This window comes from Pempheris klunzingeri, chromosome 5 (genome assembly GCF_042242105.1).
Source record: "Pempheris klunzingeri isolate RE-2024b chromosome 5, fPemKlu1.hap1, whole genome shotgun sequence".
NCBI lineage: Eukaryota > Metazoa > Chordata > Actinopteri > Acropomatiformes > Pempheridae > Pempheris > Pempheris klunzingeri.
This window is the reverse complement of record NC_092016.1, coordinates 5,848,655-5,868,231: the sequence shown is the minus strand read 5'-3', so window position 1 is coordinate 5,868,231 and position 19,577 is coordinate 5,848,655. Positions and strand designations below refer to the sequence as shown.

Sequence of the window (19,577 nt, the reverse complement as noted above, 5' to 3'; positions counted from 1 at the left end):
TTTAAACTCTAAAACAGCACAGCAGGTATGTCGAGCATTGTAGCCGAAGAAAAGCGATACTCACTTGTCCGATACCGCCCTGGCTTTGAGCAAGGCTGCTGTGTAGCATATTGTTGCAGATTTGGGTAAGCTAATATCTGTGGAGGAGACACAAAGCAGACATGGACAGAGGTGAGGGGGGGTGTTCAGTGAATATGGCAAAAGTTTGGAATTACAGGTGATAGTTTGGGGCGTTCAAGGATACTGCAGACGCCCAGAAGTGTTTGTGAATAAAGATGATGAGTTTGGTTTCATAGCTTTCAGGGGGTTTTCTTCTATAAAGTCTTGTTTTTCACTTCAGCAGTAAAAAGTGGGATGTGATTGTTCCACTGGTGTAACTGGTAAACATGACTCCAACACTAGCTGACATATTCTATGGAGCATTAACATGGATGAATAAGACACTGTAACCAGAACAGTGTCACCAGAGTGGAGACACCTGCTGTATACAAGGCATCCTGACAGCGCTGTGCGTCCATATGGAGGCTGATACACTAAACATGCAGGCATGTCTACTTACACGTTTTTTTGCAATTTAAGATTAAGATTTTGATGAAGTAAATTCACGTTAAAAAACATTTCTTCTATGGAAATACATGTCTGTATTATTACATTACATTCTCAGTCAAAAAAGGAAAAATAAACAAGTCAACAAAAACAAAAACTTTTACAAGCATTAACTAACAGATCTAATGTAAGACATTTCAGAGACTACACTACAAGTTTTTGACCTTGACCTTGTAAATTGAGTCTATTTTGTAGAAGTGTGTGTGTGTGTGAGTGTGTGTGTCCCTTACCATCGTACTTGGCCAGAACGGCCTGGACGTCGGCGTAGTTCTGGAGCTCTAGTAGCGACTCCAGCAGGTTCTCGTGGATGTTGAACATACTGAGGAGAGGGAACTCCTTCATTAACTGGAAAACACACAACTGTTGTTACATGTAATACCGGACAGGGGGCGACACATGCACAGTCAGCACACAATGGGTCATCATTATGCAGTTACAGTGTTCTGTCTAGGTGAAGCCTTCTAATGTGAGCGAGTGTCGCACGTGTGCTGGATCGCTGTGATTTCCTGACGACTTTAATCAACGAGAGGCCTTTTCAGGTCGTCGCGAATCAAAGAACGAGCTGCTGTCAGTCCTGTTTGTGTGTGTTTTTGTGTGTGTGTGTGTGTGTGTGTGTATATTCTGCTCGGTGGGCTCTGTACTTACATCTCTCATCATTTTTACTGCTTCTCGTGTTCGGCCAAGCTTTCTGGAACACATGGCCAGTCTTCTTTTTATGTACACCAATACGTTGGTGTCTCTTCCTGGTGGACACACACACACACACACACACACACACACACACACACACACACACACATAATGTAACACATATGGATCGCTTTTATTGTCCACTGTTGTCCATCTAATGAAACTGGCAGCCTGATGCACCAGTTTCAACCTGCAGTGTTTAATCTCTGAAGCTACTTATCAGACTTTTACAAAAGAATGATCAATTCTCCTGCTGCACCCTGACATTTAAACAATAACAATTATTGGCTTGATAGGTGTGCTACAGTCAGCAGGAAAAACTGTTGTTGTGATTATCAGCAGGATCGATACTGAGTGGATTATACTCACTGTGCTGGGCTTCATACTGTGTACCGTGATGTTGGAGCTGTTGGCTGCGGCGGTAGCAGCTCTCTCCAGCTTTTAGTGCCTGTTTAAACAAACGCTCGGCCTCCATGATGGTTGTAGCTTCTTCCTCTGCGAGCAGGATGTATGCCGTCGCACAGCTACAGGAGGAGAAGAGATCTGTCAACCAGGAAACTACAAAATAACTTAACTCTCGTGTCCTTATGGATTCATTCGTTAATTCACCACCTCAGTATAGAGGGGGCCTTGTTTGTCTACACAGCGTGGCACCTCTGTGCTTTAAAACTGCTTTTATCATCATGTATTTGTAAGTGGCATCTGACAGAGTCCTGATCAAAGAAGTTTTCCCTCTGAGTCAACCTGCTGTCACAGCCTCAATAGGAGCTGAGAGCGAAATACAATGCTGCCACAATTCCCCTGCACTGCCTTTGTAGTCACTGACGCTCCTAAAAATAAACCCACACTGCCGCGAAAACAAGTAACGTTCTTCCCCTATGAATGATGCAGGTACCCAGAGGGCCAATCGGAGATGAGATGCATCATCAGTCCCACTAACGAAACCTGCAAAAACCTCCGATCTTTCAATTTATACCACATTAAATTCTATTGGCCTTAAGGGAACTGTGATTATAATTATGGATTTGGGGATAAAATCAAGTTTGGTCTTATAAAATCCTGAATCCTAAAAGATACTTTTAGGCTTTGGCGATGAATCAAAGAATCTGACACGGGGATGATCACTCTTTGATTAAAATACACATGTCCATATCAAGGCCATGAAATGTGACGAGAAATTGACATTGCTGAATTTCAAGGGTCACAATCAAAGCAAAAAAAAACAACTTGTCTTTAAAATTAGATCAAAGTGTCAGTGAGTGATGAGCCATTCCTCCATGTTTTGTCAAAATCGCACCAGATGTGTGCCAGTGCGACACCAATGTGATGGCAGCGGCTTCATGGTTGAAGCAGACGGCCTGTGGCCTAAAGGTGACCTGGTGTGTGATGACCAGCAGGGAAAATCTGGCAGTAAAACTGGGTTTACTGGGCAAAAAAAAAAAAAACTACTGTTGTGGTGCCCTTGAAAGTTCCACTTGAAACACACTGCTCCACGTCTGTGACGCACGAATATACTAATCTTCATGAGTGTTAGGCAGGCGATAGGTTGTTTTCTGGATGAATAAATGTTTTAACAGAAGAAATGTGTTTTGATGGGGCATCTTTTCTGTCTAACTGTCCAAATTATCAAGTCAAAAGCTCCAAGGACCGCCGGGTTGCTCTACTGGGTATAACTACCAACATTAATTTTCAACGGTATTAGCACAGATGATCTGACAGACATTTATTCTAATTGTGCTTTTGCTTTCTTCTTACATTAACACCTTCACTGTTTTAAATGACAACCAGCAGCGCTAACTGCTTGTCTCAAAGGAGAGAGATGGTGAAGAATAGACACACACACACACACATATATATCTATATAATATACTAGAGACAGAGACGGAGACATAGAGAGGGAGATAAAGATGAAGTGAACTCACTCTTCGAGCTCCAGGGCTTCATGTGCTGCAGAGATGCGAGCCTGTGGGTTCCTCTCTCTCCATGCTTTCTGCATAACTGCCACCAAACAAACACACAAAGAAACACATTTAAGATGTCAGAGGGGCCTCAGTGCCTCCTGTCCACACAAACATATCCTTTATTTAACCAGATAAAAGTCTCATTGAGAATAAAATCTCATTTCTAAGAGAGACCTGGCCAAGAGGGGCAACACGAACATTGTTATAACAGTGTCAACAAAACAAATAAGTGACCACAATATTCTGTTGATTTGAAACACACGTGAACAACTTCTAAGACGATTAAAGCAGTGATGCTTTGTAGCACTCACAGAACTTTTTTCTGATCCTTTAAAAGTGACTTAAAGTCCCCCAAAGTGATCAGCCTGACAGTTTCAGGTCCTTCTGTGCACAAATCCAGACGTATGCACTGTGTGTGTGTGAGTGTGTGTTTGCTTACTGGCATCAGCAGGCCGGAGGTGGTCTGAGTCGCAGGTGAAGAAGGTCTGGTGGTCTTGCGCCGACAGGTTCATGTCGTAGTATGTCAGCGGCTCTCGACCCGTTACCCACGTATATCTGAACACCGGCACAGGGACACATTCGTAATAAGCAACTCAGTGTTCAAACACATGTATCAGTGTTAAGAGTTAAAGTATGCCAAAGAAAGGCACATCAGGAAGGAAAAAAAAAAAGAGAGAGAATGACAGATCTGATTTGCTTGCTCAGATGTTGTGCAGCTAAATGTAACTGAGTCATGGGAATTTTACTTGACTGAGGCTGGCCAACACTAAGAGCTGGAGCTCAGCAGGCAGGATGATGGGCAGAGAAAATGACAGCATAATTACAACATGAGAAATGTATAAGTGGAGGATGACTCAATAGGAGGATCAGGAGGCACATCAAAGAGAGAATAAAGGTGGAAAGACAGAGAATATAAACTGATTAGGAAAGGAGCAAAGAAAGAGAGATGACAGAAAGCATGAAGACAAAAAAGGAAGAGGAGGGAGATGATGAGGAATAAAAGACGGGATGGTCAGAGGAGAAAATAAATGAAACGCAGGAAATCGAAGAGGAGGAGAGAGAAAATGTATTTACTACCAAACACAACTAAGGGAGACAAAAAAAAAAGGCAGGAGAGTGAACATGACACTGACCAAGAAGAAGATGAGAGAGAGGGAGGAAAAAGAAACACAGTAGAGGACAGAGGTCCGGTATTCCTGGAGGCAAAGTGAAGCCCTGATGCAGGTAGCTTAGCTGCCATCACTCACCGATTATATTCAGCTCCACGAAATAAATTCAGCGGATTTCTCCACACTTTACATTCTGCAGGAGGGAGACAGAGAGAGAACAACATTGGTGATGAGTGTCAAGGGTAAAGTCGACGCTGAGCCTCCTTGGCGCACTTCAAAGGGCTCGACTGTGCATTCTGCCGCGCACCCAGCAGCTCCCTGACTGGCACATCGACCTCTTTGAGAGCACGACTGACAGGGAAAAGGCCTTAAAACTCCTCAGTGACCAAACATGCCTCGACACAAACTCTCACTGCTGTCAAAACAGTCACGAGCCGTGTTTTGGCAAACAGCACCGAACAGATGAATGTAGGATACAGGATAATATGGGGTTTGGAAATGTTGATACCAAAAATTATTTTTGGACTTATGCTCTGAACAGAAATGGAAACTTTACTAATCGAGATAAGTTTTTTCATCATAGGGAGTAAAACTCAGCCTGCAGAAACTGTTGTATAATGTTCTGTGGCCCTGTGGGTTTTTCCTACAGAAAACTTGTATTACATATCAGGGTGGGGGGTTTTAAATGCTGCAATCCACTGCAAGAGAGAAATCGCGTCTGTATTCCCGACTTCCAATCTGAATACGTCCCAGAGCAAATCATACCAAGGATGTGCATTTTTTCTGCTTTTTTATGAGCAGAAACCCCACTAAAAACACTTTCAGGTGAAAAACAAAAGCCAACAAATAAATATAGGTCATATATATAGTGCCACAGGCCTACTGAACTAATGCTGCTCCACATTTCTTCATTTACAGTGCAGACCTATAACTAATCAATCAAATGACTTCACTTAAACGGTCTTCTGCTGTAACAAAGAAAAAGAATATGCTACACCCTGATTTCAATGGAGGGATTTACACAGAGTAGATTATTAGCCAGAAAACTGAGGATTAGTACAGTCGAAATAATTACACTGCCTTTCTTCTCTCAGTCATGGCTTGTTGATTTAATACAGCAAACATAATCCTATTTAATTCAAAGTTGTTTGGCTGAAAACAAAAGCAGGCTACGACACGCCTCCACAAAGAGTTCAACAAGAGGAGCCTTTGGAAGAAACTTGCTGAGATCTCACTGATCAGGTGAGTTTATACATCAGTACTATTTGAACTTAACTTTTCCTTGCTGCTATTTTGATTTTTTTGGTTACAAAAATGTTGCTGTAAAAAAAACAAAAAAAAAAGTAATTTATTGTATGTTGCATTTTGGATGCACATATAGAATAAATGTTTTGCTTTTATCATCTGCAATAGAGTCAAAGGACTTATTCAGAACTAAGATATTTCCTCTTTTGAAATGAATGAATTTCCACGGGGTGGGGGGGGCGACTACACATCCAAAGGATTAGCCATGATCAAAGTGTCACTGATGTAGAACGGAAGCCAAGAAGCAGCTAAGCCGAGCTCACAGACTGACTGTGGAGGATGTTGGCGGACAGACTTGAATTTCTTCGATCTCCTTTACTGTAGTTCAACAAGTGCACTGTCTGGGTTGGGGGCTTGAATCCCCGTGTAACTCTTTAGGTGGAGAAAGGCACTCACTCTGCTCATCAAACCCCGTTTAAAAAGGTGTGCACTTTAGATCCTGGTACTTATATACTGGCTGTATGGAAAAGATGTCAGCTGTCTTCAGCTAAAGCTAAAAAAAAGACACCACATTTCACAAATGTTTGTAAGGTTGCTTTAAATAGTGTTAATTTGTAAGTCTGAAGCAGCAGAGAGATTGAGGCGTCTACAGACAAATCCTGCGGCTTCTCCATAAACAATAAGAAACAGAGGAACTCTCACAGCAATGCGACAGGCAGAGCTCAGTTGAGATTTGGGTATATTTTTTTAGATTTACAGCTGGAAGCTACATATTCAAACAAAACTCATCTCAACGGAGCATCTCACATAAACGGTCTCTAATTAAGTGTCAAAACACCCACTCATTCATTGCCTTTTAGTGTTAAGAGTGGTCTACATCTGCAGCATCAAATCCTTTTGATAGAAACTCTATAAAAAATAACAAGTGTGAAAGCCTTATTAAATACAAATTAAACTCAGTGCTTCGCCTTCAGCAGGCCAGAGGGATTTATGTCACCACAGCTGAAAAATCACTGACATTTTAAAACATTCTGGCTGTTTAATTCAACGTTTTGAAGTTAACACAGCAGAACCAAACTGAAGGGCTCTGCATAACTGCAACAGTGACCTGCAGAGGAATCAGATCTGGAGTGGAAAAGCTAAAGTGAGCAGGGACTCTGAGCCGGCCCTTTGCAGCAGTTAAATAAATAGACCGTGATGATGACGACGACCTTCATGAGACCCGTGACAAATATCGCATTTAAGGCATCCATATTTCTGTTCATGTTTTGTGTTTGTGTTGTTCTCCCTTTTATTTTGTTGTAAAATAATCGTAGGGCACAACTTTATGGTGCAAAACGTAGCCCGTGACTTGCTGGCAGAATGTGAGGGAACCTTAAGTTGTGTATGTTAACGTGTTATGTTGGGAAACGCTGACCGTGATGTCAAACAACAAAATACAGCTGTAGTTTTAATGTACGGCCATGACGCTGCTTTTAAACTCAAGTGCTTTCTTTTTTCACTGATGCAGGATAGAGCACTATAACCTGCTCCTTTGTTCTTCCATCTACCAGCTCTTACCGGACACACTTTGCCGATTGGAATCGGCCTCCCCATTACTGGTGTTGGAGTTGCTTGGGGAGCTACTGTCCACTCCGCCCAGCAGGGGGCGCAGGTGGCTCACAGACACCTGCTCAATGAAGGAGGTCCCATATTTCCTGAAATACCACCACTCAAATATCTGAAAGGGGGAGAGAGGGAGAGAGAGAGAGAGAATCTTTAATTTAACGGTTCATATGATTCATTCAATGAAGACCACATGGAGGGTTGTTCGGGTTTAGCTGAAAACTTTTGAGAAATATTTAATGTTTCTCTTTCACACACTTATTAAGCCCACTGAACACAGAAGATCCAGCCACATTCAATGTTTTATCAGCCGACCAGAGTTTTCAGGTAGAAGCAGGATGTACATATAAAGACAAACACTGGCTGGTGTGCTGGTGGCCATTCCCCATCTGCTTTTAACAGATATTTAGGCTTTTAATCAGAATGTGGACTAAACTACTCTAGTTATTCACACTTTCTTAAGAACAGCTACAGAGGTGAAACCTGCTGTTTGGCTGGAGTGAAAATTGGCAGACCATTGAGTCACGATGACAAATGTTTGAGAACCACTCAGACGGCAGACGGTTGGCCAGTAATCTGCATCCATCTGCATCTGCAAGTGACCCCAAGCAAGACACCGAACCCCAAACTGCTCTGGACGAGCGGTGCAGTGCCTTGGCATAGCAGCTCCACTATCATCCGTACTGTGTGCATTGGGGTGAATAAGAGGCACCGTAAAACACTTTGTTGTGCTCCCTGCTTAAAGGCGCTGTGTACTGTAGGTGCAGTCCATTTACCTCCAAGTCTTGCCACTGCATTAGACTTGAGCATCATTCTCTTTTAAGCACTTGCTGCCCCATCACCCCACTCAAAATACAACCATTTGGACAATATGTGAAGGTTGCTCGTTTGATTCAGAGTCATGTGTGGACCTTTGCACACACACACTGAATATCAAGAATTACTCTCCATCTCCTTAACAACTACCATCAAATTGCCTTCAGCAAGGCAGTGGTGGAGCTGCTCATTGGCAAACAGCAGACTGTGGCGGTGCCAAACATATGAAACAAGAATATTGCTCAAAGAGGGTAAAAGACAAAGTAAGGGTTTAGTAATATATGAGCATAAGAACAATTCATGGTCAGTTTTAATGACTGAATGTGAGACAGAATACTGATGAGAGCTAAAATATTTTACTAAGCATACAGACTGCCATCTGGAAAAGCTGTTACACTGTCAGCCTCTGCTTGAAGGAAGGCGTGATGTCAAATTTACGACTCACTGCAAACCTACTTAATTAGGACATCAGCATCTATTCCAATTACAGAGAAATGACCAGCATCGCTCCGACGCAAGAAAAATTGGCTTCCATGTTTCTAAATACGCTCACAGAGCATGTGCAAAGCTCAACAGCTTTCTGAGCAGCCTACACATATTGGCCAATAGCCCGCAGGGAAGAGCGAGTGAGTTAATTAAGAGAGGAGCTATTTTAAAATACAGACCAAACACTGTTGCACAGTTGGCTGTCTCTGTGAAGACCTTGAAAGAGAGATGAAACACCTGCATAAGTAGGAACAGACTTGCCATCGCTGTCATTGTATTGCTTCCCTGTGTTGACGTTTTTTTTTTGTCACGTCTTTATTTAATCTATATATTTCTGAATGCTGATGGAAGCAGGTGAGGCACTCTTTGCAAAGCTGTAGATTGTTGCAGAAAGGCGACGTCTCAGAAACGTAGTGTACCTGAATATTTTTGCATTGTTTGACCCTTCTGAGGCAGCTGAGGGAATAATGCTTCGCTCGGGGTAGCTCAGTATGCGGGTCAAACACTTGGAGCCACCAGTTCGGTGCTACAATCAAATCAACTGAGTGCTTAATGCACAGAGATGGAGAGCTCTATTGCTATCTTTATCCTCATCCCACACAAAAACACCAAAGATTGTGTTCTCGGCCCCACTGAAAGTGTGTTGTGTGGTGTCATAAGGTGTTATAATCCAGGAGGATATGCAGTGACAATGCGTAAAGCTGCCATTCCTATGCAATTGATCTTATGAGGGACCAAATGAGTATGGATTTCCTCCATCTTCAGCTCTTCGTGCCCTCTGAACCTGTGATTATAGTCCTCACAAATTACATCCTGGGCTCATAAAATCACCTTGGGAACCGCCTCTGAAAATTAATTTTCTCTCTTTAACAACTTGAATGAGAATGTCAAGTAAGAGCACACGGCCATCAGCTTAAGTACTGTAGATATTAGACACACCCGCTGTGTTTGAATGGGGCAGCAAATCACAGAACAATTATTTAACTTCAGCAGGTGATATCTGTGTATTATACGTATATGAGTGTCGGCTTCAGTATTCTCAGATAAAGACTGAAAATCAGCGTTTCTTACCAATATGAGTCCTGATATGAGGGAGGAGGTGCCCGTCAGAGCCACGTAAAACTTGGGCGTCAAGGTGTTGAGAAACATGCTTACTGTAGAGGAGACAGGAAAAGAAGACAGACAGATGGGTTAGATTAGACGTTTCTATTGCATACCACAAAATCTCTCTTCTATGGTGAAGGAGGATACTGTACACGATACATCTTTGAGAATCAAATGCTCTCATGGCCACATAAAACTAGGTCATGTTTACACTGAAGACGTATAAAGACTGCAAGAAAAACATCAAAAAGGATTTGTAAGATTGAAGAGTATTTGTGATTTCAAGAGATGAAACTTTTAGTGCTAAAACACGTCATCCATATGCATGGCCAGGCATTTCCCAGAGCGCTCTGCTGCTCAGACATCAGGACACCAGGGTTGGCCCTATTACAGAGTGAAGACACCCTGTGGGTAGAAAACCAGGGAGGACATTCAGCTGAACTGGCAGCCTTAACTGAAATGCAATATTCACAAGCAATAAACCAAATTTTGCATGCAAATATGATCTGACTTGGGAATCTAGATGTCGTCTGAATGGCGTCAAAGGCGCTGATAGAATAGAACTAGCGGTGAATTTACCAGCATTTGACTTAATGTGCAACAGGAAGTTAAAACAAACAGCCTAGAAAATCAAACCACTACAGGCCAACAGATTCACTGCTGCTACACTACACTACTACTCTTTTATCAGCGTGCCAAGTTAAAGTCTCATCAGTGTTGTCAGCGACTATAAAATGTAATGTCTGAGTGTGCTATTAAAAATGCAGTGAAGTATTGTGGGTTTGACTTTACAAAACAAACTCTTAACATCCCAAATGCCATAACAGCTCTCATCACCTTTCTGTCCCTCGACAGTAAAATTTTCTATGCAATTTATTTCCTATTGCCGGTTATATCAGATGCTGTGAACTGGAAAATTACAACTCCAAGTCAATGATCCACACCAGTCAAATCTAGTGGTACAGAGCTGGTTCACGCCCCTCTTTACAGATAGAACGGATTTCTGCTCCACCAGCAGAGTTGGAGGGTAATGTATTTGTAATTTATGTAGGAGATTATTTTGAGATTTGTCTGCACTTCAGTGGGCTACATTTAGATTCATTGTTTCAAGTTAGTTTCTGACTAAGAATGAGTGTGACTAAGGTGTCTTGGCTGTAGTACAAGTGACATTTCTGAAGGCAAATGAAAAAAAAAAAAAAAAAGAGTGTCACAGAGTCCTCCTCTGCCATCTGTTTTCAATTTGTGTTTTCAATTTCTCAAACATCTCTGAGAAAAAAAGATTACAAAAGTGGCAGATGATATTTGGAGTTGTGATCTTTCTATTCATTATTATCTGAGAACCGTTTTTAGAATAAAATTCAACACTTGAGTGTTTTTAAGACTGATGGATTATGAGGAAGGAAATCTGAGCTTTAAGGATACAAGCAGGCTGAAGTGGCTAAGATGAAACAACAGGGACAGCATACAAACAATGATCTGTTTAGAGGGATTAGCCGCTAACTGACTCGTATCAGTCGTCAAACAAATCCTAACATCTGTGGCACCTCAGAGCCGCAAACCTGGGGGCTTCAGAAGTGTGACTAAAGTTGTGTGTGGAGAGTCCATCTGGGAAAACGATCCATTCATGCTTTCACTTCCAAATAAGCTATTCAGCTGAAGTGGTTAAAGTTGTCCTGTGCATTCTGTGTGTAGCTGTGAAGGTGGCAACTAAAATGTTATCACTACCGACAGGGATGGCAGTCAGCTTGGTCACACTACATGACTTTCAAAGTCCTCAGATCGCTGTATTATTCACAATCTTCTGTCTTGGTCATCTTGAATTTGAGGTTTGAATATGATTGATTAGCAACACTGGGGGGGGGGCACAGATTACAAGATCTTTCACCAGGAGGAATACCCAAAGAGTCTGTCTTATCTCCAGACTATGTTTTATCATGAAAACAGGCAACTGCATTTGGCTCCACTTCTTGAGCGCAAGAAGTCCAACAGAACTTTTAATGTGGCGTTTCTGCAGTTCTCGTTATGTGCTGCATGTGGTTCCTGGCCGCTACTCCTCCGTCTCTCATTCTCGACTCCTCCTCTCCCCACAACCCATGTCTGCTCTCATTGGCTGCAGGCCGTTGCATGGCTCCTGGACCGCTTGATATCTGCTTGATATCTTCTGTTTGTCTACAAGGCACCTGACAAGCTCTCTGTTTGCGTGTTTCAACAGTCCGCACATTGTGATCGAGCACTCACTTGCGAGCATTTGCCTCTGATTTGGGGTCTTTTGTCGGCGATCTCCAAAAAGCTGATGGCTAGTTGAAAATCAGGACTACGAGCCTGTAGTGTGAACATTAGCTGTAGTAAATGATGCTGCACTGGTAGACCATTGCATTTGGGTGGGGGTGTTGCGCTGCCATGTAATCCCCTAGCAGTCAAATTGAGATAGGGGAGGGTGGGACAAAGACCCTACTTAGATGAAGCCCAGCCTCTTACACACACAGAAACACACACATCCACTTGCATAAGCTAAGTGCAGCTGGCCTGCTATTCATTGCTGTGAAGTGGAGGCTCTCGTCCAAGCAGAAAAGGGTCTTTCAGATCCGTCCGTGGTCAAACAGGCCCAACAGCTGCTGTCAGCCTGCACCGATGAGAGCATACTGCTGTCTGGCTGGCAACAGACTTTCTCATCTTTGTCAAGCCAAAAAAAATGTAGCCATAATTGACATGCAGTTAATTCACTAAAAATGACAGAGTGAGGTGGGATAACTCAGGAGCCACAAATTCAGTTTCCAACATAATTTTAACAACTGCATCAACTACTTGACTTTAGTGATGAAACAATTTGTCAACTGATCAAAATCGTCCTAATTTCCCCTCTTTTATATATCATTTCAATATCACATCACCTTAAGGCTTTGTGCCTATGAACGATTCAACAAAAAAGCGTTTAACTGATGAATTGACAATTAAACTGTCGTTAGTTGAATCCCTATTTGATTTGTCTTTGGGCAGGACACTGTTGGCAGGATTTCTGGTTAGAAAATAGATCCTCTTCTCTTCAGTGGATGTTCTGGAATCAAGGCCCCGCAGACAGAAATCATTCATCCTCCTTGTGTAATTTAATTACATAATCCTCGGGTAAAGTTATAACATGAATTTCCCATTTGGAGATCAACTGAGTATCAAACTTAATTAAACTAAAAGATACTCAAGCCTCAATGTCAGACAATTAACTTTAGAATGAGAAGAACGAGATGCCAAATAGGATGCTCAGATGTCATGGTGACGTGGATCAGAGAGATGATCCTGCAAACTGATTGTTTTTACAAGACGTGTAAAATTGTCAAAAGGTAAACGGGCACTTGGGATATTTTTTTTGGACAGCAATATTTACTGCTTTTGTAAGATTTTTTTGGAATTTAATACAATTTTGCTGAACTCTGAGATGAACTACATGATGACAAAGACTCCCTCTGACTTCTTCCTTTTTGGCATGTTGGTTTGTTAAACTGCTGCCCGAAACCAGTCTGCCATGTTACACTACACGTATGTAGCAAGGTCATCAACACGTGTTTCTCTTTCCTCCTGGTATGCAACAAACTAAGCAATCAAAAATGACCCAGTGAAAAAGAAAAACAAGACTCAAAGCTACCAGGAATGTATTCACTTTTGATTACTGTAACTACAGAGGAACAGAGGGAATTCTTCCACAAGATATTTCACAGCAAATGTGGCTTTTATGTGTTTTAAAATTAGGCCACTAGCCCACTGATTTCAGCTAGCCAGGCTCACATCAATGTCTTTTTAGCCTTCATATAATTGGTTCTGCACAACAAAGATCGGCAGAATATCCTCACATTCATGCAGCACCACAACCAGACAGCTACAATTGTGAAAATGGGGTTGAGTGCAGTGCTTAAGACTGTCTTGTTGATTTAACTGAAAGCTCACGGCTTCAAACTGTGTGACTGCTGTCAATACGCAAGTGTAGCTTTGTGCCCAAACAGAATACGTCTTCATGCGCGTTTCCCGACCACACTGGGAGTCAAAAGTGTTTATGGTTGTTCTAGACGGCTGAGCTCAAAGGCGGAGGGAAAGGATGGCTGTCGTAGAGAAGGGGGGCAGATGCGATATCATTTAAATATGGGGGAAGTGTCACATGAAAAGTGACAGAAGTAGATGTGCAACAAATGAAAAAGAGAAAGACAAAAAAAAAGAGAGCTAGAGAGAGACATTGAAAACCAGCTAACTTTCTGACCTCCATGCAGCTGGCCAGTTGTGGTGTGCAGTGTGTGAGAATGTCAGATTGACACCTTCAGAAAGTCACAGAAACTGTCGGCCACATCTCCCCCAATGCAAAGACAGTAAAGGAATAGTGACAGAGAGGGTCTGACTGAGTATTTATGCAGCTTAAGCCCTACCTGCTCACCCACTCTAATTCAGATAGCATCATCACTGAAACACCTGAAGACGGCAATTAACAATTTTCATTATCAATTAATCTGTGAATTAATTTTTCAACTACTGCTTTAATAAATAAAGATGGAAAAGAAAAGAAAATAGTGAAAAAGATTTAGGATTAAAACATTACAAGAGCCTTGAGTAACATCTTCAAATTGCTTCGTACAAAACAGTGAAAAGTTATAAATCCTCACATTCGAGAAGCATTTTTTCATAATAAAAGACTTGATTGATTGAATTGATTCAACTGATTGTACGAACTGGCAATGCGTCACATTTCCTCGTTCGCAAATGTTCATTGCTGAGACATGATTCAAACTGGGGATCCTTCTCCAACTCTTTGGCTGATACCACTCCTGTGAGTTTTTACTGGTGTAGAGGCAGCCAGAGAGCATGTTGGGAGGATAACGTGATGAATTGAAGGGACAAATTCTAACAGACAGACTCAGGACTAAATGTCAGCGGAGACAACGGGAGATGTGACCTTTACTGAAGAGGGGACGGTTGGCAGACTGCTGGCCTGACCGGAATGATAAAAGACACACACTGAGACACACATGAACACGCACACATTCAAACATACAATGATTATGCACAGTCACACACACATAGATCTGAGTCCTTTGACGACAAAAGAGAACAAATTAAAAGTATTATCTTCGCCAGGTGTAAGCCTAGAGGGGATCATGTGTTTGATGGTGTGTGTGTGTGTGTGTGTGCATGTGTATGTCTGTGCGTGGCTAATAATCTCTAATACCACTGGGCCGATCAGCCCGTTAATGTGCACGTTCACGCCCTGTATGCTGAACTACCTCTCTTGGTGGTACAGATTCACGATTTTTGAAACGCTTATTTTACTGACCCCTCTTAAGTGGCCGGTAGGAGCTACAAGTGATCAGCAACTGCTTCAGTTTGACATGACAGAGCAAACGGCATTTCAGACAATCAGCTGGGCTAAAAACAAGACTTTCCTTGTCTGTTGCAGGCCACATTTTGGCCTTTGTCGTGGCTCAGAAACTGGCATCCACGGAAAGGTCTGTTCTCGTTTTTGAGCCAGAGCATCTGCACATAGATCCACTAAAGTTATGCATGATACAATGTGAACAAATCCCTGTTTCTGTTATCTTCATCACCATCTTGACTGCAAGTGAGTACGTTTTAACAGCTGTTGTGTTGAAGTCTGTTTCCCCAACAGATAGGGTTTCCCGAAGCCGTTCCCTCCACAGTGGGGTGAGGTTATAGCTAGGTTATGGTTAGAGATAGCGGAGATCGCTTGGCAGAGAACTGCACTTTGCTAAGTGCACTTATCTAGCGTCATTATGCTTTAATGAAAAACTCCCATGCTTTTAATTTTTCTACTAACATATGTCTAAAAAAAGGTGACACATATTCTGCTCTACGACAGAGATACTGCCTTTGGTTGGTGAAACCATAGACATAAAACACTAGATGTAAAGCTGAGTTGCGTTGTAAACTACATATTTATTCGCATGTGGGACAAGGATATTTGACAGCTTCTGTTTTCATGTTTTTATATGCTTCAAATGGTCTCTCAACAATTTAGTAGATGACTGGGTTCATGAGTAAAAAGATGGAATTGAGGTATTTTCAGTACACTTTGTTATCTGGAAATTATTCTAACCTGTAACCTTTTAACTTGTAAAGTTTTAGAGAATAAAGTAGCCTTGGCAGGGCATCCTGATAAGGCAGCACCGCTTATGGAGAAACATTAATGTCAAACATTATCGTAAGAAGCAGCGTGTGAGTAACACTAGACAAAAGCTGGAAGCTCCTACATCCGAGCCTGAGTTGTAAGTCACTCCAGCTCGGCTGCTCATGCCTGAAATGTTTGTTGGCAGGGCGGATTAGGGATCGCCTCATAACCTAGCTTGTGTGGCTGGACTTGAATGATGGGACTACCAGCAGAGCCTGTCTGGGTCTAACTACCTCCGTTGACCTTTGAGCAAGGCGGGGTGTAGCCAGCATCTGTCATGGCAGCAGTAGCTGGTCAGTCTGGTGGGTGTCTGTGAGTGTAACGTGTGTGGACATTGTACACAGTGTTTCTGCATGTGTCTGTAAGATTCTGTGTTGTGTGTGGGTTAGTGAGATATACTTGTATCTGCAAGTGTGTGTGTAAACAATGTAACCTAGAAGAACTGACCAGCTGTATGAACAACACTGACTGATCGATCACTGTCTAGTGCAACACACACACACACACACACACACACACACACCTTATTCTAAGGTTCTTTAACTCACCACCAACAAACACCAGCAGCCAACACTGTCGCCTTCTGTTTGTGGCATAAAATTACACTTTTGTGACTCTTTTGTAATACCAGCACTGTTCAACTCATGCTCCTCGAACTTATTTTGAGCATGAGAGGGAAATATAGACATAAAAGAGAAAGAGAGACAGGAGGGGGGAGAGAGAGTTTCATCCAAGGAAAGAGACAGATAAAGGACTAACTCAAAATCTCTCATTTAAAATTCTGGAAATCTATTTTTGGTATCAGTAGAAGAACTTCCAAACAACGGATGCAGAGCCAAACTGAAACTTTTTCCCTTGTGTGCAGAATAACAGATGAGATCTAAGAAGTACAACCAAAATCTGCCAAGTAGACCAGGAAATCAATCAAATCCACAGTCGTATTAGGTAATTCAAAACGCCCCAACATATAAATATAGAACCTGACCAAGTCAGACTGATCCTGGTATCCTGTGCTACTTCCACACAGCCGTTTAAAAAAACTGTTGCTTAAATGACAAGATGCACACAAGGAGGAGAACTACTGCATTTACTTTATGTTGGACTCTTCTTGCAAAGTATACAAAATTCAAGAGAGCATTATCTAAATGAAGCCTTGGCAGTCAAACACTAACAAAGAGACATTAGAAAACTGTCTGCCAAGAGAAAAGAGATTGTGTTAAGCTGTTACTGCTTCTACATATGGCTTTGTAATTTGATTATTATCCTTGACTTCAGTGTAATCTTTGATGCTCCTACGTGCAGTAACTTTGTCTTGACAGTACAGCTTAAAGTCTTCCAATTGTATTGATTTGTGTTGGTTTAATTTGGTGCTCAAAAATCAGCAACAAACAGGAACATTTCTCCTCGATCAGTTCCTTTCAATTTAGACATTCTAAATTAAATGCAAAGGCCTAATTGTTTTGTGGAGTCCTGAAATGCTTTGGGATTATTATCATTTTCCTTTTCTGTCAATAAAGCAACTGGAAAAGAGAGAACGGTAGCGAGGGAGAGAGATTCATTTATTAGTTTTATTTGCTTTGCTTGCTGGCTGATAGATAAGGTAGTTCCCTGACTGTACTTCTTTTAAAACACAAACTAAGATGTTGAGCTGGAGGCGGCTAAGGCTCAAACAATCCGTCAAACAACCTTTCATTTTTAATCATTTTCCATAACCTCGGAGGATAAAAGTAAACAAAGAAAACAAACATATGGCACATCAACTGAAAATAAATACAAAGATTGAATGACATTCCCTCTTCCCACTCCAGGCTTAATCTAGCTCTGCTCAACAAGCCACTATGTAAACACAGATATCTGCTCCCACTAATGTATCACACACACACACACACACACACACACACATATACAACTAAGACATAAAGGGGCAAGCAGCACACACACACACACACTCACAGCCAGCAGGCCTTCGCCCACGCGCTGAGCAAACCGTCCACTTCATGAATATCAATACAAAATGTACAGGGCCACCTGCTGTACACAATACAAAGGCCATTTGCAAGGGAAAAGATCAGAAACACAGCTACCGTAGAGTTCCTGACTACACACAGCATGTCAGCAGCAGACTAAATGAAGCAGCACCACATTACTCACCCTCCATTCCAGTGAAACGTCCACTAGAGCCACAAACACACTAGCAAGGCCTTTTCTCCTTTTAAAGAAAAATATGTTTGGCACAGTCAAAGTGAGACTTTGAAATCAAGACTATGATTCTCCACCAGTTCTCCACATCCATACAGCAATCTGAGCAGCAGCTAGCTGTCTTTCATAAAGCACGTTTACCAGCAGTGGCCCCAGGTCTGGTTTGTTTTTCTTGATTGGCTGCTGTCTGTGAGTGACAGTCGGCCGACACAATGGTGAGCCAGCTCTGTCCTGCTCTCCCGCTAGTAACTCAGCCGCACAAGTACAGCAGGGGGGGTCTGTACATACCATTCCAGCCAATCAATAACATGGTTTTTAATGAAAGGGGGCGGGAGCAGGTGCTCCTTAGCCACCTCCTGCAGAGGTAACCATGACAACCCCTAAATGACCCTACAAGAGAATGGATGAAGGAGCCTCCTCAGTGCAGATAGCCAAAGCTCAGTCCTTCAGTGCTGTCATTAGTGTAATAACATTTTTTATTACCCAGAGAGATCACTCTCTTTTTAAGCAATAGCTTGTTTGACACTCATGCAGCTACACATATTTACTCCTAGCATTAGCCAAGTATAGCTCCAGTCTTCCACATGACCACTGACCAGCTCCAATGAAGTAATTGGGGCTCGAGTGCCTTCCTCTAGAGCCCCTCAGCAGCAGTTGTTAGGGGAGGGTGAAACATTATCATTTGCTTTCACCGGACGCAGAAATTTCCCACTTGATCCATTGATTAGATCCAGAGACCTTCTGGTCGCAGGGCAATTTCTTTGTTTCTTCAGCTCTCCGAGATACTAGAGGAGGAGGATGGAGGAGGGCCCAGTGAAATTAAATGGCTGACGAGGTTAGCTGCAGTTCTATGTAGCGTTTGAACATGATGATGACAAATGCGGTGATTTCCTCGACGAGATCCCACTGAACTGATTTGATTATCACTGCGCTTCCTCAAAGATCAACCAGGAAGAATTATCATGCAGCAGTCTTCACTAAAAGCCTGATAATGTGCCCTTTTTCTTGAAGGAATGAGTAACCATATGATTAACTAGGGCTGAGAGCGCAACTTTATTAAGGGGAGGGATGCAAATTCAAATTTAAAATGATCTTGATACAATAATTATGAACCAAAGGAGAGAAAATGTAAGATTTGTGGAAGACATGGATTCCTCAAAGGTAAAAAAAAAGACTGTTGAAGGTGTTCACATCTATATGGGAAATTAAACAGGCAGACGTGCAGCTGCTACATCATCAGCTTAACGGTGGTTCTTGGAGAGTGCAAACACCAACATGATGACAGACTGAAAATAACAGTAAGGACATGTCAAATTATGGTCTCCATAATTTATTCCTTCTTTCCTAGAAGACATATAATTGAAATGCAATCACACAACAGAGAGTTAAGATGTTTTCTTTGTTTTATCTGGGAGGAACAGGTCCTTTTGTTATAACTCCACCTACTCTCCAAACAAAAAGGACTGTATCGGCCAAGTAATATTCTATCCATACCATGCAGCCCAGGGTGTTAATCATATTCAAGCACATTTTGCAAGCTACCCAAAAACTCCCTTTTCATCAGTAGCCAAGCACACATAATGATTATGACTGAGG

At 42.1% G+C, this 19,577-nt stretch overlaps 1 protein-coding gene across 4 annotated transcripts in view; it reads right to left on the bottom strand.

The window, feature by feature from the left end:
* LOC139200880 (suppressor of tumorigenicity 7 protein homolog) overlaps positions 1-19,577 on the bottom strand; it is a 46,187-nt gene that overhangs the window by 6,358 nt on the left and 20,252 nt on the right. For 3 of the 4 annotated variants that reach the window (XM_070830025.1, XM_070830026.1, XM_070830028.1), the window contains 9 exons: positions 9,590-9,672; positions 7,172-7,331; positions 4,505-4,559; positions 3,697-3,812; positions 3,219-3,294; positions 1,666-1,820; positions 1,252-1,349; positions 837-951; positions 65-137 (listed from right to left, as the gene is read on the bottom strand). In XM_070830025.1, the coding sequence (XP_070686126.1) occupies positions 65-137; positions 837-951; positions 1,252-1,349; positions 1,666-1,820; positions 3,219-3,294; positions 3,697-3,812; positions 4,505-4,559; positions 7,172-7,331; positions 9,590-9,672 (931 nt within the window). Of the gene's footprint in view, positions 1-64; positions 138-836; positions 952-1,251; positions 1,350-1,665; positions 1,821-3,218; positions 3,295-3,696; positions 3,813-4,504; positions 4,560-7,171; positions 7,332-9,589; positions 9,673-17,933; positions 18,019-19,577 lie in introns of those variants that run through there. The other variant, XM_070830027.1, reaches the window with a different exon arrangement.